The 26,064-nt window shown below is 46.0% G+C and overlaps 1 protein-coding gene across 3 annotated transcripts in view; it reads left to right on the forward strand.

Moving 5' to 3' along the window:
* SLO2 (slowpoke 2) overlaps positions 1-26,064 on the forward strand; it is a 514,913-nt gene that overhangs the window by 48,833 nt on the left and 440,016 nt on the right. For 2 of the 3 annotated variants that reach the window (XM_070539965.1, XM_070539974.1), the window contains exon 1: positions 13,359-13,525. The exons of the other annotated variant lie outside the window; for it this stretch is intronic. In XM_070539965.1, coding sequence (XP_070396066.1) covers positions 13,455-13,525 — 71 coding nt within the window. In that variant the 5' untranslated portion in view covers positions 13,359-13,454. Of the gene's footprint in view, positions 1-13,358; positions 13,526-26,064 lie in introns of those variants that run through there. 3 annotated transcript variants of the gene reach the window in all.

The raw sequence follows: 26,064 nt of genomic DNA on the forward strand, positions 1-26,064 counted from the left end.
GTTGAGTGCACCCACTATGACGCCTGCTTATGGCGAACTCAAATGATGGCCAAACTTCTTTCTTGATTCAAAGTTCGTCCTAAGCGAATTAGCCTCGGGATACACGCTGTGCGAAGCGCAAGCACATCTACGTAGGTGTGCAAACTCGTAGGTGTGCAAGAACACAGCTGCGAGTTCTTATGTCAATAGTTCCCAAGGACAGTTGCTGAAGCGAATCATTTATCCACCGGTGGTATGTTAATATATGAGCGGAGGAAAAAACGGGATTTAGGACCCCAGACGCCACTACAAGAGCTATCGTCCTGGTTAGTGTAGTAGACTGCTTAACTCAGAGATGAGCAGGGTGGGGTGTCGGAGTATAGGACAAATTCGATGAATAGGCATTGTACAGAAAAGCAAGATCAGCGCCGTCGTTGTCTAAATCAGTTCAGATTTTAAGTAAACCTTATGTGACTGAATTGAGGTGGCTGGTTTCGGAAGCTGGTTTATCTGAGGAGGTCTTTGTGCATAGATATACGGCCGTGTGGGTGGAAAATAGAGACAGTAAGAGCAGTTTGATTGAGAAAAATGGAACATGGTGCGTCGTAGACTTGACTCAGTGATATAATCCGGTTTAGTGACGTGCTTTCTTTCTTTCTTTTTGACTGAAGAGGAAGTGAAACGTCGTAAGAGAGAAAGCAAGGGGAGGGAAGGTAGGGAGGTCAACCAGAACAGCATCCGGTTTGCTACCCTACACTGGGGGTGGGGAAAGGGGAATAGAAAGGGGAAGAAAGGGAGAGAGTCAGCACTGAGTACATGTGGGAGGGACACCTTACACAATGACACTATAAGCGGTCTCTTAAGCCCGTGCACTTCAAGTACAAAACGTCGTAAGTTTTTGTAAGAACGTAAGGGTCACTTAACGGGGCTTTGTAAAATGCGACGTCAACGTGGCGTGTGCTGTATTCAATTAAAATCGAAACTCTTGCTGCGAGTTTTTCATCAAACACCGTTTTCCCCTTTCGTGAATACGGGGTGCTTCTGCAAAAGTACATTTAGCTCCTGTTATTTATTTATTTTACTTTATTTAGCACATGCTACATTGTGGTCCTTGCAGGATGGGCACACATAATTAACTGCAAGACTAGACATATAAAAATACAAAGATGCATAGATATATTCATATACATACTGTATATAATACACATATACGCTCCAAGAATTATGCCTTAAGGGCAAGTCTTTATCGCAATAATATATATATATATATATATATATATATATATACAGAAAAAAATATACACTTTTCTATGACGTATTGCTCATAAAACAATTCATGAAAATATCAAAACACGAAGCCTTAATCGATCCATTCTTCCCGGTCGATTATGGAAAGCAGAAGGCGGAGGAACAGAGTGATGAAAACTAAAAAAAAAAAGCAGATCAGTAACAATGGGCAATTCAGCGTTGCACGCCAAAGGCACGGGTGTTTGAGAGACGAGGACTTGCCATGACCATTCAACAGCAAAGAGAACAAATTTATGCAGACACACTCCCTAGTGCAACGGAAACACTGAGCTTAAAAAGAATGTACATATTCAAAAAAGACAGTCGCATGTTGTACGGTGCAGGCAGAGAATTCCATTCGAAAATAGTCCGTGGAAAGAAGGAGAACTTTAAGCTGTCTGTCCAAGCATAGACAGCGTTAAGCGCGTGTATCAGGACGATGGTGTCATGTATTCCTTGTGGAAATAGAGCTTACATATAGTGAATGGTCCAGAGCCAAATTGTGGTTAATTAAATTATAAATAAAAATCTAGCCGGTATTTTTGTCTTCTTTGTTCAAACAAAGCAATGTCGTTGGCCAACATCGACTCTGATGGCATGTCCAAACTTTTCAATTTGGAATAAATAAAACGAACAGGCTTTCTCTGTATTCTCTAGAGTTTGTTAACATTGACTTTAGTATAGGGATCCCATGCGATGCAAGCATATTCAAGTTTTGGTTGGATATAGGTTAGGTAAGTGAGCATCTTGATGTTTCAGGGGGAATTTCTAAGTTTGTGTCGCAGATAAGTTAGCTTGCGGATGGCAGAAATACATGTGTTGTTATTGTGAAGGTTCCATGAAAAATTCTTATTGAAGGTTACGCCAAGATGCTTGTAACTCTTAACATGCTTTAATGGAATAGATCCCCCTTGATACGCCTACTCCATGGGGTTCTGTTTATGCGTGATGCGAAGAGAGACACGTTTATCTGTGTTTGAAGCCATGCCGCGTTCTTTGCACCACAAAAATATATTATTCAAGCTAGAGTTAAGTCGCCTCTGATGTTCCGTACTTAAATTGAGGACGACGCAACGAGCTATGGAAAGAAGAATGATGGGTGTAACGTTAAGGGATAAGAAAAGAGCAGATTGGTTGAGGGAACAAACGCGAGTTAATGACATCTTAGTTGAAATCAAGAAAAAGAAATGGGCATGGGCAGGACGTGTGATGATAAGGGAAGATAACCGATGGTCATTAAGGGTTACGGACTGGATTCCAAGGGAAGGGAAGCGTAGAAGTGGGCAGCAGAAAGTTAGGTGGGCGGATGAGAAGAAGTTTGCAGAAACGACATGGCCACAATTAGTACATGACCGGGGTAGTTGGAGAAGTATGGGAGAGGCCTTTGCCCTGCAGTGGGCGTAACCAGGCTGATGATGATGATGATGATGATGATGATGATGATGATGATGATCCGCTGACTTAACAGTACGAAATACAACGCAGTCATGTGAAAACGATCGTATTTGTGTTCCATGCTTGACGACGGTAACAATGTAATTAATATAGAACAGAAAGAGCAATCGACCCAGGGAACTACCCGGGGAAACACCTGAAGTGTCTGGTAGATATCCCGAGTTGTGATCAACTGAAACGTACTCTTGGTGATTATCCAGACACTCTGTGAGCCAAGTAATCGTGATCTGTGGAAGGTTAATGCTTTTTTAATTTTAAATTAGTTTTTAGTGAATTACCCTATCTAAATCTTTACTGAGGTTCAAAAACACAGCATCAACTTGACCGTTAGCATCCAAAGCTCTGGCAATTGAATCGATTACTATTACTAATTGCGTGACAGTGGAACAGCCCTTTCTGAAGCCATGTTGAGCACATGTTAGCATTCATTTATCTTGTAAGAATTAATTAATGCGAGTTCTGATTATGTGCTCGAAAATTTTGCAGTGGTATGATGTCAGTGATATGGGGTGGTAATTCCTGAGCAATAATCGATATCCTTTCTTAAGACCGGAACAACTCCAGCCATCTTCCAATTTTTAGGCTCCTTTGCGCATAACAAAGATGCTCTGAATAACAATAGAACCAACCACTTGGCAACACTTTCGGCTTGTTGTCTAAGAAACACATTCGGAAACTTTGTCGGGACCAGGATTTGTTTTGGTTTTTAAACTGCAGCCCCAGTATCAATAAGCGCAATTGCGGCGGTTCCATCGACCAAAACGTCCAATAAATTGCGTGGCGACTGTGCAGGCCTTGTAGAAGTCGCGAAGCTTGCAGTTCGTGCCTGCGGAACTGCAGCAACTAGTTTCCCTCGCTAGGTGACTGGCGGCGACGTAAGGGGGAAAGTGAGCGACGACGTGCTGATGGCGAACGATGGGTGCCGACAGGGCGTCGAGGAGGCGGCGAAAACTCGTGGTCGGGAAGAGCCGCATGCCCGGTGGTGTCATGGGAATAGGCATATCCAGGCGGTGCGATAGTAGCGTTACCAGGTGGCATGCGACGATGGCAGAAGCGCGCAACGTGGCCGGCGACACCGCAAGCGAAGCATATGGGTCGGTTGTCGCGTGTGCGCCAAGGGGTCTGAACTGGGCGTCGAGATGGAACGGGAGGCGACGCGGGAGGAGGTGCAGCTTGAAGTCGCATTGGCGCCGGAAACGAGAACGTCGGCGGCGCAGGTCGCGCGGCGACTTCGGCATAGGTCAGAGGTGCAGCCACGGGAGGGCAGGGGTGGGCGAAAGGTAAAGACCCAGCAAGTTCCTCGCGAATGGCCCGCCTAATGGGAGCAGCCAGAGATGTGTCAGGCTGGGGAGGTCCATCATTGAGAGGCAGCATAGACAATTGGCGTGCCACCTCCTCACGAATGAAATCCTTAATCTCAAGAGAGAGCGATGCTGCTGGCGTGGTGTTCGAGCGAAGCGTGAGGCGCGAGAGAGAGTCGCCAGGTGCGAGAGCGCTGCGCGCAAGGACCCTTTGTCGACGCAGCTCATCGAAGCTCTGGCAAAGAGTGACGACAGCTGCCACAGAAGTAGGGTTCCGCGCCAGGAGCATTTGAAATGCGTCGTCCTCGATGCCCTTGAGGATGTGCTTCACCTTGTCCTCTTCAGTCATGGTGGAATCGACGCGGGCGCAAATATCGACGACATCCTCTATGTAACTTGTATAAGTCTCGCCGGGCTGTTGAGCGCGCTGGCGGAGGCGTTGTTCTGCACGGAGTTTTCGCAAGGCTGGGCGACCGAAGACTTCCGCGAAGGCAGTTTTGAAAGCGGACCAGGTTTGCAGTTCCCGTTCGTGATTGTGGAACCAGAGGTTCGCAACGTCAGCAAGACAGAAGATGACGCTACGGAGCTTCGTCGGGTCATCCCACTTGTTGTGTTCACTGACGCGCTCGTAGGTAGAGAGCCAGTCTTCTACGTCAGTCTCACCTGATCCGCTAAAAACAGGAGGGTCCCGCTGCCGTTGCATGGCGCCGCACATGACAGGAGCGGCAGATGCGCCGAGTGGATTGTTGGGAGCGTCGGTCATAGTAGCGGCTGGAGCAGATGTTAAAGTTCGGCTGCGAAGTTCCAGGGCGAGGTCGGGGAGTGGAGCACCTTCCACCAAATGTAATAAGGCGATTTATTAAGAGGCACTGGGCACAGTCTGGTAGCGCTGGCAGTCGACAAACGCTGATCACGCGCACAGCCGCAACAAGAGCGCCTTCTTCGTCTTCCTCTTCACCACAATATCTTTAATATAAGGTGCGATTTCCTTAAGATGCTTTAATATCTGATCATTGTCGGGACCGGGGTCGGCTTAATGTCGCCTCGCAAAAGCAGTAACTTCCGGAGACAAAAGACAAGCAAGCAACACAGCCATCGGCACGGCAGCACTAGCAGATAAGGATCGTTTGAATGGTAGCGCTTGCCGTAATGTTTTCTCAACCGCACGGCAGAAAGAGGATTTTCAGCGAATCGGTTTCTTTCGGGGCCGCCGTGGCCAGTGCTCGTGCATTCCAAAGGGTGGCCCTCCCCACGGTGTCACTACTTGTAAAAGCTGCTTGCCGCCTTCTGCGCTTGTTGTTGCTGTATGATGCGGTAGTCTTATTAGTGGCATCAAAAGCTGATCAGCAACTCGATTGTAGCTGAGATCGCCGTGCTCGTACCTAGCCACAGTGACCACAGTGTGCTCCAGGCAGTATGCAGTGCGCAGGAGGCAGAACTGCTGAGCGTAAAGCAAATGATTTTCAGCAAAACCCATTCTTTCGGCGCCACCGTGCTCTCTATCACGCTCTCGCGGAAAGGTGGGCAAAGCAAAGGCCAAGTGGGAGTTATAAATGTGGCTCTCAGCACAAAGGAACGATGGCAAAACCGGAAACTTGTTAAGGATTTGGGTCAAGTAATTATCAGGGGGTGAATTCACAAAGGCGTTTGTTCGTAAGGACTATTTAGCACGGGCCGAGCACCTCTGTTAATTATACAGGGTGTTTCAGCGAAAACTTTCAAAAATCTTTAAAAGTTGCCTGTGGCACATATCACAATTCCAGTTTATGAACTGGTCTACTCGAAGCGGCGGACAATACTTGCACAAAATATTGAGATGCAAAATGGACTAATTAATAAGGAATTCGCTAATTAACTTTGCACCTAATTAACTTATGACCCATATTGCAATTTACAAATTCGAGCAGTGGACTTCGCAGGGCGGATTCACTTGGAATGAATTCTCAGGACGCGAGCAGTTTCGAGATATAAGTTCCCGAGCTTTGCGGAGAAATGCATTGGCGTTCCAGTGTTGTCGTTTCATGTGCTGAAGCACACAAGTAACTGGAACGCCAGTGCATTTCTCCGCAAAGCTCGAGAATTTATATCTCGAAACTAGTGTATTCCGTAGAATTCGTGCCAAGTGGATCCGCCTTGCGAACTCTACGGCTAGAATTTGTAAATTGCAATATGGGCTACAAGATAATTAGTTAAATACGTAATTAGTGAATTTTGTTAATTAGTTGATTAGGCATATCAACTTTTTGTGCAAGTAGTGTCCGCCACTTCGAGTAGACTGGCTCATAAACTAGAATTGAGCTATCTGCCTCAGGCAACCTTTTCAAAATTTTGAAAGTGTTCGCTGAAACACCCTGTATATCTAAAACCACAATTGGCTGGAACATGCGCAGTTTATCGTAATAGCATATTTGTAAATAGTGGCCCTGATCAGGAATCGATCGCATGTACAATCCCTGGCACACTTGCCTAGACTGGGGGGTGTGGCGCGTTCTCAAGTGTGTTTGTGTACTCTAGCGTAGACCACTGATTTTGGATAGGATAGGATAGGAATGAACTTTATTTGTCCAACAGTTATTGCTGTTGGTGCCCAGCGCTAGGCTGCCAGGGGTCCATCGCCCGAGGAATAGCTTGCTTTAAGTATACGTTGCCAGGTGGGCTGGTCTCCGGTACTCATGTTTCTCGCCGTGGAATTGGCTCTTATTGCTTCCTTTTGAAGGTGAACACAGCGTGCTCATCTACGAGTATATCACAACACAGCTGTTTCGGTGCCAATGGTTGGTTCTGAAATAAACTTTAGTCTTCCACGCACGCGCGTACATACATACATACATACATACATACATACATACATACATACATACATACATACATACATACATACATACATACATACATACATACATACATACATACATACATACATACATACATACATACATACATACATACATACATACATACATACCCACTTGCGCACCCAGAGACACACACGCACAGCAGGTGTTTTAAAGACTTAGTAATTCTTAAAAGCAGTGTGCTATAAATCAAGAAGTTGTTTTTCTACAAAACAATCATTTGTTGCAGTGGATGACAGACCTTCAGCGAGTAGCCCCAATGATCAAATTAACTAAACTATTATAGTTATCTGTTTAAGTTAACGCATATCTCGCAATTGTGGAATAATGCAGGTAGATGCTCATTGGTTTGACCATTTAGTTTTACTTGCGAGACTAGCACAATAATGAAGATGCTCGACCTAAAACATATACGGCGGGAACCCCTTAATGTCTCACATATCATTTGGGTGCAAGGCTTTCTTCGTGCTGCGCGGTACGAAAGTCTTGGCGCTTCAACTATAGTTGTCTGCAAGATTTGCATTTTACGCATGCTCATTTAGTGCTGGACTTTGAGTTTTTGAGGAAGACCTGCTGCAATTATTATTATTATTATTATTTGTTTTGCACACATATACACATATACACAGGTAACAGGAAAGGGAAAGCGAGGAGCAGGCTGGCAACTGCCACCGGAAGGGGCACAACGCCTGCCTACTCTTCTGAAGGGAGGCGACAGCAACACAGAAATGGAAGATAGGAAGGAGGGGAGGAAAAAAGAAAAAGGAGAGCAACAGGACAAATCTAAAGACCAAAGTAGAACACTGCAACAGGACAAATCTAAAGACTAAAGTAGAACTCTGCAGCCGGAATTAAAGTAACGTCGCGTCGAACAGCCTCCACAAATTATTAACCACGTCCATGGCTAGTTCGGTATGCGGCTGATTGTGTTCTCCACGATGAGACGCCAAGTGAAGCTGCACGTAAAAGAGAGCCAACAGTTCACCGGAATTTTTCAGAAAATGATTGCCCAAATAATAGACCCTCTTTTACATTAATTAACTTTAATATAGAGTTCTTTATTGACGACGTTTGCTAAATTAAGGCAAACGAAATATTTTAGACTGCGTGATGCGGCGCTGTGCGACGTGATTTTGCCTTAAGACATTCGCGTATAGAGTTTTATATACATTTCTTAGAGAGACGTGTGTTTCTCGAATCGCTTGATGTTAGTGTCGTGAATCGCCACGAATACGGCCTTCACATGGCCGTGTTAAATTTCCCAAACAATTTGGGTTTCCAAGCCGGCGCATTCATTTAGCTCCAGCTTGATATACGTGTCCCATCTGCCAGCTTATGCACTGCTGCGACGGTATTTTCCACAATCGTTGAAGTGATCCTACTTCGACGCCCCTCCTAAACTCAAAACGGAATTGTACATAGAGAAACTGAGCGTAGAAATCGTAGTTGTTCAGTAAGTTCCAATGATACGGATCCGTTATGTCGCTCTCTATCCGTGCTCATTAGTACTATAGACGAACAGACCGGCAGAGTTCACAAATTTTATCGTTCGTAAATGCTATTTCTGCATTGGCTAGCTGCTTAGGCTAATAAAGTGCCCGGCATCGCGATTCTTGTATCTGCTCTTATACGAACAATTCAAGCGTAGGAACGTTTTGTGAATACGGGCTCTGTGTGCGCCACAAAAACCGAAAACTTTCCTTGCTATTGAAGACCACTCTTCAAGTGCTGAACGCCTCTCTCTCACTCCATTTTGTTCTTGTACGCCTACTTCCTAGAAGACGTATGCCTATTTATTTATTTATTTATTTATTTATTTATTTATTTACAGTACCCTCAGGGCCCAAAAGGGCGTTACAGAGGGGGGTGGGTACAATAATAATAAAAAATACATGCTCAAACAATTATTAGTATTAAGGTGATAAATTCAAAAGATAATCAGTTATTGCAGTCTTGAAAGATGATGCCTCCTCGATGCAGGCGATGGAGGGGGGAAGGCGGTTCCACTCGGCACTGGTTTTCGGCAGAAATGAGTCAGAGAAAACATTTGTGCGACAGAAAGGAATGAACACTTTAAACCGATGATCAAGACGCGACGACATGTACGAAGGCTCTGAAATTAAGTCTTGTTTAAGCGAGCTGTTTTGGTAAAAGATTTTTTGAAAAAGGCAGAGACGGGAAATTTTTCTTCGAATGTGCAAGTTAATAAGGCCAAGGTTCGACTTCATTAAAGAAACGCTAGATGTGCGGGAATAATTAGAAAGGATGAATCGTGCTGACCTGTTCTGAACTGACTCAATGTTATCTGCTAGTGTTTTTTGACCAGGGTCCCACACAGATGACGCGTATTCTAGCTTCGGTCTAATTAGTGTTTTATAGAGCAGTAACTTCAAATGGGGTGGGGCTTTTGAGAAATTCCTGCGAATGTAGCCAAGAGATCTGTTTGCATTGTTCGTGATATGTTCGATGTGCGCATGCCATGAAAGATTACTGTTTAGCTGGATTCCAAGATATTTATAGGAAGTCACGTGCTCAAGGTTAGTTTCATTGATAATATAGCCGAAAGGAGTTAGTGAGTTCGAGCGACGTGAGACAGACATAATTTTGCATTTAGTCGGATTTAAGAACATTAGCCATTGTGAGCACCACCTTGAAATGTTATCTAGATCTTTCTGAAGAATAAAGTTATCATGCTGATTAGTTATTTCACGGTATAGAACGCAATCGTCGGCAAAAAGTTTAATAGAACTATTAACTACGGCAGGTAAGTCGTTTATATAAATTAGGAATAATAACGGTCCCAAGACGGAGCCTTGAGGAACACCTGACTTCACGGCGCAGCGCGGGGATTTGGAATTGTTAGCTGTTACAAACTGGGTACGGTTGTTGAGAAAACATTCTATCCATTTCAGAATATTAGGGTCAATATTAAGAGTACTAAGTTTAAGAAGCAGTAAGTGATGACACACCTTGTCAAACGCTTTCGCAAAATCTAGAAAGATACAGTCAATAACTTGGCCTTTGTCTAAAGAGGAAGAAATGTTATGTATAAACGATATTAGTTGTGTTTCGCAGGAGTAGTTTTTGCGAAAGCCATGCTGAGATGAAGTGAAGAAAGAGTTGGATTCAAGAAATGAGACAAGATTGGAAAATATTACGTGTTCAAGGATTTTGCAAGGCACGCTGGTAAGTGAAATGGGTCTGTAATTGAGAGGAGAATGCGGGTTACCTGATTTCAATAGAGGGACCACCTTCCCCACCTTCCAGTCTGCGGGCAAAGTTGAGCACTCAATAGATTGGGTGAAAAGATACATAAAAAATATAGAAGAGTAGACAGCAGTATTCCTCAAAAATTTAGAATTAATTTCGTCGGCACCACAGGAAGACGATAGTTTTAATTCTTCAATTAACTTCAAAATCCCCCCAAAATTGACAACAAGTGGATCCATGGGAAAAAAATCTTCTTTGCGCATGTGCGGCACTGTATCAACACAGCAAATAGAAAAAGATTTCGCGAAAGTGTCATTTAGGACATTGCAACATTCTGCATTGCTCATGGTGTTACCATTCGTATCTGTAAGAGATATGATATTTTTCTTGTTTATTTGAACAGTGCTCCAAAATTTTGACGGATTTGTAGAAAGGAGTGAAGGTAGATAGGTATTAAAAAATGACTGGATGTACTGTCTACCTGTTCTATCCAAGCTCACTGCTATGTGTAGGTGGAACAAGGAAACGCCAAATGGAAGCATACGTTCATGTGCGTGTCCAATCGCCAGCGGATGATCAAATGAATATCGTGGAGTATGGCCGCACACAAACGCGAACTATGACCGAATGAGCAGATAAATGCAGCAGAGTAAGGACGAAGAAGCTACAGTTGCAAAGCGCGCATTTTGGGCGACCTATAATACGTGTTTTGATTTCCGTTCCTGCAGAAAACTTAAAGGGGCCCTGAACCACTTATTATAGATGTCCAGAAATGCACTTTAAGTAAAATCACACTATTTCAGAAATACTTTGCCGCAAAACGTTTTCCAATGCGTGCAACAGAAGTGTAAGTATTGGCAAGCAAACAAAGCGTTCGCCATGCTTCCGCTCTTTCTCCAATGATTTGCACTGCGAAGGCTACGGCGGAGCTGGGTGTACCCACAACGCTGCGGCTACTCAACGTCACCGTGACGTGCAGTTCAAATTAGAATTTGGATGTTCACGTGTAGGCGCCACTATTTCAGATTTTGGCGCCTACTACAAGCCAAACCTGCCAAACACGGTTGTCCTCAGCGAGCCCGCAGTGCACTCAGCCAGTGGTATCTCAGCCAGTGGCCACGGTATCTACGCTACGTAGAAGACCGCAGCTACTTGCAACTGCAGCGTTTGCTTTGTGCATGACGGGGCTAGAGTGCGCGCTCGCACTTATATGCTCCATTCTGGCTGTGCCACGTGGTGCGGGCTGGCTTTGTACTGCACCAGCTTGACCGAGGGACAGTAGCCACATCCAACTTGCACATTTTTGAAGCGCTATCAATAAACCAATACGAGGAGAAGTTTGCCAAGGCGTCTCACCAGGAGTGGCCAAGAGTGAGCGCGCGCCGGCAAGCGTGCGCCTGGTCTGACCTTAAGTTTCGCGTGGTTCGGCGCTAGTCGAGGGTTTATAACTAGTCGAAATTAGCGAGACCCGATGGCTGGGACACCGATAAGCAGTATGGCCAAAGTTGAATTCCTACGCGGGCGTCCGCGGCCAAGCGTGAGTAGAAGATAGTCGGCTATACTTCGGGAAGTACGTAATTATTATCAAAATCGCAAAGCAGATTGTCGCTTGCTTCAGCCTGTTTTTTGGAAATGCGTCAACAAATATACACACTAAGAGTAGGAAAACACGCTCTGATCCAACCTTCTTGATTGACGCCAGCTATTGGTCAATAGCAGCCGCGTATGGGAATCTGCGATATTACGAAATAAAGCGTCCATAAAAGAGTTAGGAAAAAAGAGAGCGTTTGATAGAAAGATGACTTGGCGCTCCGCTTGCGAGATCCATGCGCCGCGCGCGACTACAAAATTTGTCTAAGTTGTTCACACCAGCGCACGCCATCCGCGGACTGTGTTTTTTCACCAAGCCCGAGGGTTGGTTGAGGGCGCCTTTAATAACGTATTCTGAGCCTCTATTACATTACTATAGGCTCGGAACTAGAAGGGTCTTCCTTCCGTGTGCCTCTACTGACGCAGTAGGAGTCCACAGATTTCGGATCTTTTGAATGAATCGGTATATGATTGTGCGTCAGTAAACCTTGCACCACCGACGGCTGCAATTAATTCTTTGCTGTGCGCTTGCCAGTAACCGTTCTATACTACTTAGCACTTTGCCGTATTCGAGTGCCTCGCCAATGCGGTGGGCGGGGCTGCCGCCGCGTTGAGTGCACGTCGTACAGCGGAAATGTAGTAAGTAGGGCTCTATTAGTGCCCACCGGCAGCGTGCCGGCAGAAGTTTTGCAGAATGCGGGCGGATGCGGGTCCGAGGACGCTTTCCGGCGCGCGTCGCTAGGCGCGCCCTGCTCGCATCAGCGTTAGAGTACGGAGAGGGTGGTGGTATCTGAGACGGGGGGGGGGGGAGCCAAGCGAGAGGGAGCGCACTTCCACTCCTGGGCCCATAGCGCGCGCGCGCGCGCGAGAAGCCCGGGTCCGGGCTCCGAATGGCAAGAGGGCGTGAGAGGGGGGAATAGGAGGCGCTAACATGAAAGCCGGAGGGGGAGAGAAAAAGAAAGAAAGGAGGACACGAGGCAGCGCTTCTGCCGCCGTTCCGGGTGCCAGTCCGCGTCTCGCACTCAACCCGGGTCCGCCGGGGTGCCGGCTTCGCTCGCGCGCGGCCCCGCTTGTCAGGTGTCCGACGCCCCCTTCACTACAGGGACCATTCACACACGCGCGTCTCTATACATTCACACGTTTGCATACCTCTACGTATCATTTTCTTTTTCAGTACAGCGCCTCTCGAGCAACTCTCTCCGTGCGCGCATCCGACGTCACTTTTTCTCGTGTGCGTCTCCATCTACATGCTACCTCGGTCGGACGAGTGATAAAAGGTAGTGCTACCGGCACTTTGTTCTCGTTTCGCAGCCTCTTTGTTTCGTAACACCTGCTCACTGCTCGTCCGTCGTCACGACTTCGATCAAGCCTGCCCCTGCCTCGGAAGCAGCTTAACGCGTTCAAGGCGCATCCTCCGTCTGGCCGACTCCTAAATTTTTCGGAAGTCTGCAGAGTCAGCTGCTCGGGTGCTCTGATATAGCCAGTTCATTACCTCCGTCTTCGCACCCGCTTGGTAATCTTATCTTTTCCGTCTGCCTCGTGAAACAAGAACTTCAGTCAGCGCCGCGTTATTCGTTCCTTCTCTTTCACTGTAAGCAAGAACACTGGTTCACAAGCGACCATCGACGTAGGTGTCGCTGCACAGCGTCTTAGTTAAGGCCTAAAAAAAGTCCACCTTTGTCTTCAGCTTGTCGTTCCTGCTTACGAACTGATCGTCGTCGGCGAGCACTTTGTTTTGGTTTATCTTGAGTGCGAGAGGCTGTGACCACCGGAGATCATGGGCACTGTGGATCGCAGCATGTCCCAAGATGGCGTGGGATTAAGGGCCATCGCACGTTCTGAGGAAAGGTAAGCGCCGATTTTCATCTGCTCTAGGGCTGCCGCCTGCAGCCGCGGTGTTTCATCGGCCACTGAAGCACCGCGGTTTCTGACCGCACCCTGAATGCATGTGACGGGTGCGCGACAGTTGTCGCGGCCGCTGTATTCTTCATCAAACGCTTCCAGTGCGGAAGGACAATATGTATCTGAGCAGTAGAATGACACAAGAACCATCGCCACAGTATCAACGTTGTCGGGTCTCAGAAGTAAACTTGCTCGTTGCAGCTGATTCTTATAAACATGTATTCAATATATTTACAGACCTTCACGTATCCTACGGAACGACGAGAGTTGTTGTCGTCGCCTAAATACTAATGAAAGAAAGAAAACAAAATTTTGAAAGTTTAGAGATTAGGAAGTATGACTCCCATAGGCCTCCTTGCCTTTCTCGATGTCTATCTCTAGCAAACGGTCACATAACGATAAAATGTCGCATGCTACACACGCAGTTTCTTCTTTTGCAGTAATGAAAATTACAGTTTATTACTGATCCTCTTGTAGAGCCCCGGTACTGTAGGCAATGGTTGGGGCGCGTTACATGAAAACCGTGGTTGCAGAGCGCGCGCTGTAGCGATTTCGACTCAATAATTCTTGGCAGCACAGAACGTCTGCTTGCACTGGACGGTTCAATAGGTCAAGGTTCCGAGCACTTTCGCGTGTGGCATTGGTATGCGCTTGAAAACACGGAAATGGTATGCAGTGCATAGCAGCTAGGTTCACAATGGTCTCACAAAAATGCTAATCTTCATGATAACACGGAAAACATTGCTCAGTGAAACTTTGATTATCGGGCTGCAAGTTTTCGACTCCTGGCACAAAGTTTTTCGAACCGACAAGCCGTTGACTCCTATTTAGTCATGTTCAGTAGGAACAGTTGTGCAAGGCCTGGTTTTCGTTCTGAATGCATTTACACGTGTTTTGCCTACGTCAGCCGTTCATAAAGCGCAGGAGCACTTACACTTTATTCTAAAAAAGAATTACATATTTATTTAATTTTTTTGCACGGGTCCTTTGTTGGTAAATATATCTACAGTTCTCAGATGCGTCACTATAATTTCACGTACTGAACTTGGCTTGGCTGATCAAAAGGGAAGAGGCACATTGTTTTTGTTTTTGCTTTTCTGTTCAGAAATTTGGAAGCGAAAAACTAGAATGCAACTGCTAGACGCGTTGCGCAAAGTAAAATGGGCAAAAAAAGTAATGCAAAAAGTGCCCCCCAACTTTAAGGCATAGTTCTGCGTAAGGCTTTACTTTTCGAAACCTGCATGCGAGAGTCGATGTTTCTTGTGTTCACATGAACTTCATCACACTATTTCTATAAGCTCATAGCTCACCAGTTATTATTATCGGGCCTGCTTGTGCTCAATTTTTTAAGCAGAAACCAATTAGTAACTAAGAAAATGCGTCGCTTTCGGTGTTCTAGCAAGCGAAGAGAATTCTTGAGCGCTTTTCTCACTCGTTTGTGTGTGAGATGTGTTCCAAGCGCAAAATATTACTGCTCGAAAGTCCGGCACAACGGAAGACCTAATAAATTAGAACTTTCTGGCAAATGTGCGTTAGCGTAGTCCAGCTTCTATTCTTATTATACTTCAATATTATCTTTTGTTTGCATTTTTGCTTGAGCAGGCCTAACTTTCGTTCGTAGCTAAGCTAGTAGGAGTAGCTCCGGCTTCACTCACGATTCCAACCTGTTCTCCAGACACATTCTTTCTTTCTATTTTTAAATGAAGCAGGATAAAGAGAAAGTTTCTTGCTCTAGAGAGACCTAGCCTCACAAAAGTGGCCGTCAAGTGCTTTATAAAACACCTTTGTTTGAACCAACTTGCGGTTCAAAGACGTGTCGTTCAGTTTTCAACAGCTTCATTTTTATTGAAACTTTGTCAAAGTTTTCTCGCGTACGCACCAGCGGAATTATGTGCAGGTGACTTTGCTGTCTGCTGCTTTAGAGTGGAGGCGCAAGGAAATTCGTAATGGAAGTGTCTACGGTCTCAAGTATATAGTCGCAAGTTGGAAGATAGACGTGACGCCGGACATAAAGCATTGGCGTTGCCACTTGTATTACAACATCAAGTTCAAAGCAAGAACATCAAGAAAACTAAGCAATGGCCGTTCCTATATAGGCCTGTGAGGTGGTCCCATTCAGGCCTCGGCAAATATTTGATGCAGTCCCGAACGACCCTATCACAGATGAACAACACTCATCTAGAGATAGGTTTCGTAAGGAACTGAGGTGTCGTAAGCAGTGAAAAAAGGCAAAGATCTCGATCAGAAGGGTTGTGGAAACGGGAGAATAACGAGAAATCTGGAATACTGCCAGGAGGATTGAACGTTCAAGGAACATCATGTACCAGCTCGTTGAAAGAACCTCAGGAAACGTAATCGGGTTATGCTAGGAAAAACACTTTCTCTTCTACGGATGTATCGTATTTTTGGAAGAATGAGTGGTCAGCACAGAGAAAAAAATATATGCGGTTCCAACGCACTTGTTGGACCCTATGTAGATGTAAGCTTAAGTGAAGCGGTTATCCAAATGAAGTTTCAAGTTTACTGTTTCCCATACCATTTGTACCAAGTAATAATCAGCCAGCATAAGCACAAGTGCTTGTGTGCGTCGCTGGACAATACAAAATGTCGTACAGGCACTATACATAAGCCTTAAAACCTCTCAATCTTGTCAGACGCGTCATTAAGAGAAGAAAGAAAAAAAAAGGGCAAGGAAAAAAGAACTAAGAAAATAAACAAATTTAACACGGGGAGAATATACGTAAAAAGGATGTAATAGAGAATTAAGTAGTGTTGAAGGCAAGGGACATATTTGTGTTGCTTGCTGTAATCCACGACATTAAGTATATCGTAATTGTTTCTATGGTACTTGGTGTGGAGTCCACAGTTAACATAGAAAAGATAAATGGCACACAAAAAGCTCAAGTTCTCTTCCCGTAATTAAAATATATTCTGGTAATTAAAGAATATTCAACTAGATGTACGGTTTATTGTTCCACATTTGGCATTTTATTGACATCGCAAAAATAACGCTTATGTAAGACATCTAATGTGAACTATTCAGCTACAGAAAGGAGGAGAAAGAGAGAGAGAAGAATGGGATGTTAATCAGAAATGCTTCTGGTTGGCTATCCTACATTCGGGGATGGAAAAGGGCGAATAGAAAGATGAGATAGAAAGAGATAGGGGAGGGGCAAGAAAGCCGCTGAGAACTCGCGCACGCACGCGGAGGGCCTGAGCAAGTCAAAGGCGTTCAGATAGGTCAGTCGCCCTAAAGAAAGAAAAAAGTGCATTTACAGCTTTGTGGGCTAACGAGCGATGGGGACCGGTCTTCAAGTAGCACCTGCACGGACAAGGGCTGATCATCCAGTCGTCGCACTGCGATAAATAATGTTTGTCTTTCCGACTGAAATCGATAACAGGGGCACAATAAATGTTCGGTGTTCTCTTCGCCGCCGCAGAAGTGAGACGCAGCACTTTCGGTCATTCCACTCAAATTAGTGCACGCCTTCGTGAAGGCCATCCCAAGCACAGCCGGTATAGAAGCGATCGCTCACATAAGTGCAGCCCGGGTGGAGGTGGGAGCTGGAGCGAAGCGTGCAACCCGGTGCGCCTTATATTTGGAGTGTTCCACTCTGTAAAAGCGAGCTTGCGTGCCAGGTGACGAAGCTGCCTTGTAGCGCCTGTCCTGGAAAGAGGAATGAGTACGCTGTGTTGTTCTTGATGTGCCGCTCGGGCAGCTTTGTCTGCTTGAGCATTTCCACTGATCCCGCAATGGCCAGGTAGCCACTGGAAAATAATATTGTGGCCTCTCTTTCGACGCCGTGGTGAAGTTTGACAATTTCGTATGTTAGCTGTTCGTGAGCTCCACGTTGGAGAACTGACTGCATGCTGTGTAAAGCCGGTCTCGAGTGAGAAAATACGACCCATGTACCAGGACTTTCTGTGTCAATAAATTGAAGAGCACTGCGCAGAGCCGTGAGTTATGCAGCCTTGGACGTCGTGACATGTGACGTCTTGAATCGCAGTGTTATTCCTCTCGTCGGCATAAACACAGCACCCCAGAACTGGTTACTGTACCTCCCGTACAACATGAGTAACTTCAATTGCTTTAGTGCAAACGATGGTAGATCTGACTGTTTCTGAAGTCCTGGAATTCTGAGATGTACTTCAGTATGGCACAAACACCATGGAGAGGACACCGACCTGGCCGCAGGTGTGTGCCCCGATGCAAGCGAAGCACAATATGCACTGACAGTTGTGCTTTATGACGTGCGGGGTCTTTCCAACGTCAGTGTGGCGAGGTGGTCGCAAGGGGTACGGGCAATGTGCCTGACATTTGCACGCATTGTCTCGACGGAGATGTGCGTCGTGATTGAGTAATCTTGAGCAATGGCAATTGTTTCAGCCGTTGACGCACTCTGTGGTAATCCAAGGCATATTCTCAAAGCTTTGGCTTGAGTGCTGTGAATTGTACGGAAATCGGTTTTGCAGGTTTTAAATATAACAGGTAGGCTGTACCGAAAGAACCCAACAAACAACACCCTGTACAGCTGTAAGATAGATTGTGTGGACACTCCCCAGTTCTTTCCTGCAAGGAACCTGAACAGATGACAAATAGAGATCAGTCGCTTTTCACATGGTTCACGTGAGGAGTCCAGGGCAGGTCTCTGTCAATCACAACCACCAAGAACCTATGACTTCTGCTGGGTGATATCACTTGTCCGTTCATTGATGCGCCGCATGCAGACATTGGCTTCCGAGTAAACGCCTTCACTGTGCACTTTTCCCACGTGACCCCCAGTCCTTGGTTACGAAGGAGGAGGAGGAGTAGATTTTAATGGAGAGAAAGGAGGAGAGGTCGGCCTGGAGGTTACGAAGGATGTCAATGAGGCCGCCTTGTGAAGCTGAGTGCGAAGTTGAAGCTGTGTCACCCCCGACGTCCAGATAAAAGCGTTGGCGAAGATAGAGAGTCCAACAGTTCTTGGTAGTTTCTCGATTAGTCGAATGAGGGCCAAATTAAGAAGCGTTGGAGTTAGTACACCGCCCTCAGGGATTCCGCGGCTACTTTAATACATGGATGTCGGGCCATCCCCGGAAAGCACGTAGAATGATCTGATCTGTAGGCAGCTACGAACCCAGAGATATATATTGCCGCCAAGTCCTGTTACTTCTAACGCTTTAAAGATAGCTTCGTAGGTGACACTATCGTATGCGCCTTTGACGGCTAGAAAGAAGGCAGCATACAAGCGTGTACAGGCCTTCTGGTATTCGACGTACGTTACCAAGACGATAACGTTGTCTGTAGATGAACAGCCGCGCCTAAAATCCTGTCATCTTTTCTGGATAAATTCCTTAGTACTCTAGAAAACCACTCTATATGCTTTAGAACCATCGGTTCCATTACTTTTCCTACACAACTAGCAAGTGCGATCGGACGGTATGGCGCAATTTCCAAAGGCGACTTGCCAATTTTGAGGAGCGAAATCAGGCGACTTGACATCCATTCTTGGGGAACCGTGCCAGTCTTCCAGGAGTCAGTGTACAGAAGCAGAAGTGCTTTTTAAGCTCATTCACCAAAGTTGAACAAAGCGCGCTGTGTAATTCCATGTGGTCCTGGTGCTGAGGAACGACAGCATAAAGCAAGCGCAGCTTCTAGTTAGTCCAGAGAAAAAAGGTCACTCTATACGGGGATCAAGTTGGAAAGGTGAGTGGTCGGGAGTCTGCGTTCCAGAGGAACTTGCTTCACCGGCAATCCTCCTGCAGAAGGATTCTACGGCTTAAATCTATCTGCAAGATCCAGGGAATTCAATGGGTGGCACTGTCCAAGGGTTGCACGGAGGCCATGAACATTTCTCCATATAAGAGACAAAGGCTTTCGGGGATCCTGAGACTCGCAAAAAGACACCCATCGTTGTGAAGCCAGCTTACTCATACAACGCGCCATATTCTTCGACGTGCGTCTGGGAAATATCAAATCATTAATGAACTTTTTGCGCCTAACTCTTCGTTCCGATCGGCGGCGAAGAGCGCGAAGTTGCTCTACCTCAAAGTCGAAGTCGGTGCGTGCAGAGCTCTTCAAAATCGAATGGGTAGCAACCTGCAAGACACCTTTCTTGCGTCCATTAGGGTGGATGGGAAGTCCTCTCGACAGCGGTCTTCCAGGATTTATTTAAACTTCGGCCAGTCGATGCATTGGATGGCTCCAGACAACTTGGAGCTAGTCAGCTCCTCAGTCATCAGATAATTCGGGGTGGGGTCACTTCCCTGCGCTTCCAAGTGCTAGAGCCATTGAACCCTTCTGTTAAAGGAGTGCGAAACAAAGGGAAGGTCTAGGCAGCTACTATACGCTGTTCTTCGCAGATACATACCCTGGACCCCGATTTACAGCTCCGTCTTCCACCCGACCTTCCACCACGCAACTGCACCCTTCTAGTCCGTCTATGGCTTGGAGTAGCATCTTCAATTGCGTACTCCTTTCTTATGGGAGTGGCCAACCGCCAACTTTGTGACTTCTGCGGGTGCATGCGAAACAATCGCACACTTTCTTTTTGAGTGCTCTCGTTTCAACCCGCAAAGAGCAGCCCTCTCAGCAACGCTAGACCAACTGGACAGCGGAAAACAGCGAAAAACAACATCCTTGGAAATTGGCCTACGCGAACATCAGCGCAATCCACTATGAAGTGCTGCGTTACTTAAAAGACACGGGATTTTGTGACAAATTGTGACTGTACACTGTGTGACATGGGATTGGACGGTGGCACTGCGTAACACTAGGAACGCCTTCGTAGACTGTGTGACAGTGCCCACAGAAACAGTTCTGCAGTGTGTGTGTGTGTGTGTGTGTGTGTGTGTGTGTGTGTGTGTGTGTGTGTGTGTGTGTGTGTGTGTGTGTGTGTGTGTGTGTGTGTGTGTGTGTGTGTGTGTGTGTGTGTGTGCGTGTGTGTGTTTGCGTGTGCGTGTGTTAGCGCGCGCGTGCGTGTATGTGTGTCTTTTTTTAAATTCTTTTCTCTCTTACCTATCGCATCCCTTTGCCCCTCCCCCGGTACAGAGTAGCCATGTGGAGATAATTTCTGGTTAACGTCCTTGTCTTTCTCTTGCCTCTCTCTCTCTCGCAGATAGGTGGGACTTCCATCGTTTAACAAAAAATAGTTCTCATTCAAGGGCAATAAACACAAACCTGCCCCTCGAGTTAACATTGGAGCTTCCCCAGAAATAATCGCGGACATTGAAATTCCCAGTGACCGCCCACGGCTGTGGAGTCGTCAATATTTGTCGCATGCGCTCGCAGTTTAGACGACTTGATGGTGATAACTAGGCTCCCAAAATTGTGAAAGCGACTTTTCTCTCCGTCGTAGTCAAATACACCTTTACCTGCGAAGTACAGTGAAAGCTCGTTAATTCGAACTTCAATAATTCGAATTTATGGATAATTCGAACTGTACGATTTGGTCCGGCCAAGCTCCATAGAAGTCTATGTATAAAAAAGTCCGTTAAATCGAACGCGAGAAGGTTCCCTCACGGATAATTCGAACTACGCTCGCCTGGCACACGGCCAGAGAAACGCGCCTACTGCCTACACACAAGGCTGTATTGCCTCCGAAACAGAGAGAACGGCGGGAGAAGGCAAAATCGGACAAAAGTCTAACCGACGCGGGGTCAGCCAGAAGGCAGCGGCGGCTGCCGCCTCTCCGTTCTACGTAACCTCGGAGACTTCTTGCCCGTTGCGAATCTCTGAGGCTTTGCAAATCTTGTACAGCTGCTAATGTTGTGCGGAGATGGCACGGCAAGCTCCAAAACACAGCGAATCAAGTACGTCGCAGCTGCGCTTGCAATCAAGAACCAACGAATCAGGGCCTTCGCCACCTTCACATGTTCAGCGTCTTTGTCTCGGCAGTCTTCATCGGTTGTGCACCTCTGTTTTCAGCTTAGGAGGTATTGGCCGTCGCGATTCATTGGGATGCTGTTAAGCCTCGGCTAACGTTCGTTTCGGTCGACATCGGTGGTGTGGCACAGTGGGACCCAGAGCTTCGACTTGAAGATGGCGTGTGCCCACGGCACACGCCATCACTTTCTGACGCGCCAAATTTCTGACATGCCCTATACTGCTTCCAAATCGCAGTGTACTGTTGCCCTCCTTCACTTTCATTAGTTCGAACTTTCGTTAATTCGAACTGAAGCGGCTTCCCCTTGCGGTTCGAATTAACGAGCTTTTACTGTACATTTAAACGATCCTGGACGCCTTGAGTCCAGTTGCAGCACCTGCAGCGCGCTCTTCGCCGACGCGGTTTTCATGTTCCTGAGTAGAACACGCATATCATACATCAGTGTTCGCAACATTATTATAACCTGGCGTTCATCAGATGTCGTCGCATCAGCGCTTGGTGAGGGTGTGAATGGCGGTGGTATTCGAGGTGTTTTCGTGGCAGGTTGTGCGCTTGCAAGTGCGGGCCACGCTTCAGGACGATCGAGCCATGCCCCTTTCTCAGTTTTCACACTATCTTTCATAGTGGCGCTCCGCATTGATGCAGCAGCCGCTGTGGTGGACGACGCCGTGTCGCTTGGCGCGGCTTTTTGTTGCGCCGTTCGAAGGCGATACCGTCGCCGCCTAAGCATAGCGGTAGTAGCCTCCCTGTGTGTTGAATGATCCCGAACCGTACGCTTTATGGTTGTGTCTCACATTTTTCTGTGCGCTTTACGTTCTCCCTATTCACCTTTAGTTTTCTTACTTTTTTTATAGCTATATATCCCTTTTTTGGTATGCGGGATTAACGTTATAGTCGGCGCCGTGTTTTTCCGAAAACTCCGAGATGTCGTCGTCTGTTCAAAGAAAAAAAGAAGCCTGCCGCTATACAAATTTACGGTTTTCTGTAGAATTAACTGAAATGCATTGTCAATGTTGCACGTTCTTCGCGCTTGTCACATTTACTACAGGAATACTTTTTTAATAACGAAATTTCATAGAACACATGCAACAATGATGGTGTGCAACGAGATGGAGGGGGAAAAGCAAGGGGAGGAAATTTAACGAGTGTCCTGTTTGCTACCCTACACAGGGAATTAGGGAAAGTTGGAATGGCAACAGAGGAGTAGAGTGAGCACTGTGCGAACCACGGGAGTTGTAAACGAGGACTATGAAGGGTCACTGAGACTGGCGCCATTCAAATACTGCACACGGATAGCTTTCCGCCTAGGCGACGGTTATGGCCATGGTGCAGGTATTTCCGTCTGTTCTGGAGTCCGGCGGTTATAATGGCGGTACACTCCACGTCGCAATGAGTGAAGTTGCACGACAGGCGCTCGATGATTTCTTCAGATCCACGAGAGTCGCACCTTGGTGTATCGGCCATTACAATACGGTAAAAATAGGACTTCGTGAATTCCACTCTAAACCATTGGTGGTAGAGCAATGTTGCACCATTGCGGGAGATGCTAGAGTTAGCAACTGCAGCTGTGTCAACATGTAGACACAGTCGCTGCACGAACTTGGCTAGAACCGAAGGCACACACCCGAAAATTTGGGTCGGACGGACAGCCACTTAAAGCTCGACATCTGTTTAAGAACGATGCACATAAGTTCACGCCGCACGTAAAGTTTCTGGAGCTATTGCTATCAGTATTTCATACTTCGAATAACACAGCTGCTCCTATTGTTATAACATTTCAGTCTACGGAAGTCATTTCTGTTTCACCACCCTGCTTTTCTTTACCTTATTTTTTCAATTTCTAAAATGTGTCAGACGAAGGATCACCCGGCCAAATCAGTCTCGTTATATAGCATTAATAGGAGAGACCATGATAAAGATGATTTATAGGAAATCGGCTAAAAAAATTATGTTACCACTTGTAGCACCGTGCACTAGGATGATATGCCAATTGAAATAAATGAACTGGAAATGAGTTTCACGAAGAATATTGAAAAAGATGCGAAAAGAGGGGTGTATGTACTCGGGAAGAAGGAAAGGCCTTACGAATGACGATTCTGTATTACATATTATTCTGTAATATGTATAAATATAGTCAGCTGTTTTGATCCTGCTTTGTTGATTTTGTTTTGTTTATTCTACTATGTGAGTATTTGTTCTACTATTTCATGTATATAATGACCTATATTAGGATCTATATTTGGATATAATCTTTCTTTTTCTGTTTTGTTTTATAGTAATTCATTGCAATGTAACCCGCCCCATCTGTAACGTCTTGTGACCTTAAGGGTAGCCAGATAAATAAATAAATGAATAAATGAATAAATAAATAAATAAATAAATAAATAAATAAATAAATAAATAGGGTTGTAGGGCGGCAAATGTGATGACCAGCGTGGCTAAACGACATTACCTTCTGTTTTTTCTCCTCAGTTAAAGCATCAAGCCAATCACTCGAGCAACATTCAGTCATTCCCTTATTTTCAATAAAGAACGTCACGAGCCTCCTAGGTGAAGAGCGGTCATAAACCACTCGGAGGTTCCATAAAAACCCGCGCACAATAGAAATATAGATGCGGAAGTATAACGAGTTTTGATAAGGAGTACAACGTTGGTGAGAACAACGTATACATCGTGCATATGTACCTCACAAGCGCGGTACTCCGAGGTGACAGTCGGCTGTTAGAACTCCACAAATTACTGCGCTTTCATATTGCACTTCTCCGTCATTGTTGGCTTCATCGTAGACATAGCAAAGCATTTCACTTCTTCAACACAATTCGCTCAGGCGCTGTCGTCTGACACCCGATGGGACCAATGAACGTTTGTCTGATCGGGTGTCATAATTGAACTATGCCAGCGACTAAAGAACCCGTGTGGACTCTTTACCCTCCTTTCTTCACAACTTGACTTGCTCAGTGATATTGGGTCATCTCCTATAGTAGTGACCAAGTAGCAAGTATGCTACTTAGTAGGGGTCAATAGGCCCCTATGGGCTGCAAAACGTATTCCCAACTTGCTGCTATAAATTCGTCCAGTTCGATGCTTCTTCAATTAGTATCGGTATAGCATGCCTACGTAACAGTCATACGTAAACAAAGCATGCTAGGCTACTTTTTACGTTTTTTTTTATTTATACCACGCCGAAACACATTTTTTGTGCAGCTTTTCTCGACCCATCGACTCCATAGCCTTCTTCTGAAGAGCTTTGCAAATAGAATAAATTGTGTTTCGCGGTCATGTCGGCGCATCGTTTCCGATAGGATTCACTCGTGCGATTGAACCGCTCCATACCGACCTACAAGGGTAAACGAAGGTTTGTAGATCGAAATTCAAATGCGATCGCTTCACCCACTCGGCGAAAATGTTTTATGCGTGACAGCCATGCGGACCGACCGCCGTGGGCCGTACATCTTTCATGCGCAGACGACAGCGGCTTATGCAAAGACGTTCACTAAAATTCAAACTGGCCGCTTGCTTCTATCGGCTGAAATGCCCAGCGCACGTGCTTATGCGCTTGTCGCATTTGTCGGTGTATTCAAAACGAGGATCATATATTTTCCATGGCGCTCTGCTTGCGTCAGCAATACGCCTACAGCCATAAAACGTGCTCACGCACTCCATCTGCGGTGTTGTGCTAAAAGATGCCAATGGAAATTGTGCGAATTCTCTACTAATGCCTAAGCATTCTTTGGCTCGGCTGCTAGTTCGCTTTTGCATACGTATTTTGCTAGCTTATGCATGCCTACCCATCGCTACCAATCATATACTATTACACTAATATAACAATTACTTGTGTTAAGTTAACCAGTTATGCATTTGTTTTGCAGCACGAATTAACTCTTTCCATACCACGCCCATTGGGCATCGTTAGCCCGTTAACGATGGTTTGAAACACCGCCTTCGAGACCTTCCGCGCCGCTCACGGACACCCGGTGCCATCGGACCTGAAGAAGAACTATATTTTTGTTTCCTAAGCAGTTCGCTCTTTGTTTCCTGGCAAGCGGCGATTTTTAAACGCGCTCCGAATTTTGCCGATCGTCAAACTGCAAAATAAAAATGGCCGCAAGCTATTGATGGTTCGAAACGCCGCTTCCGAGACCTTCTGCGCCGCTCACGGACACTCTTTGCCATCGCACGTGAAACAGGATAACTACATTTTTTTTTCTAAGCTGTGCACTTTTTTCCCGCCAGGAGCTCATTATTAAACGCACTCCAAAGTTTCGCGATCGTCAATACGGAGGAAGGAAATAATATTTTTTTGCTTACATTTATTTTTTTTCGTGTACGGAGGTTACGGAATATACCTGATAAAGTTGGCTCTCCAAAGCAATACAGCTCTAGCGCTACAGCCTAATCTCAGCGGTCCATGGACGGATTTCTTATATTCAGGTTTTTCGAACAGAAAGTGGGATGCAAGCCAAGCGGCGCGACGCCGTTTTGACCATGGACCTCGAGGGAGAGTGACAACTCAAAGTGCCTCATTTCTGCACTCACTTTGCGGCTGCAGTTTCTTTACTTTTCTGAGCCGAAAGGCGAGGCCTGCAATAAAGAAAGTCTTTGTTTAAACAATCCCGGAAT

The sequence above is a fragment of the Dermacentor albipictus genome, chromosome 1 (assembly GCF_038994185.2).
Source record: "Dermacentor albipictus isolate Rhodes 1998 colony chromosome 1, USDA_Dalb.pri_finalv2, whole genome shotgun sequence".
In the NCBI taxonomy this organism is placed as follows: Eukaryota; Metazoa; Arthropoda; class Arachnida; order Ixodida; family Ixodidae; genus Dermacentor; species Dermacentor albipictus.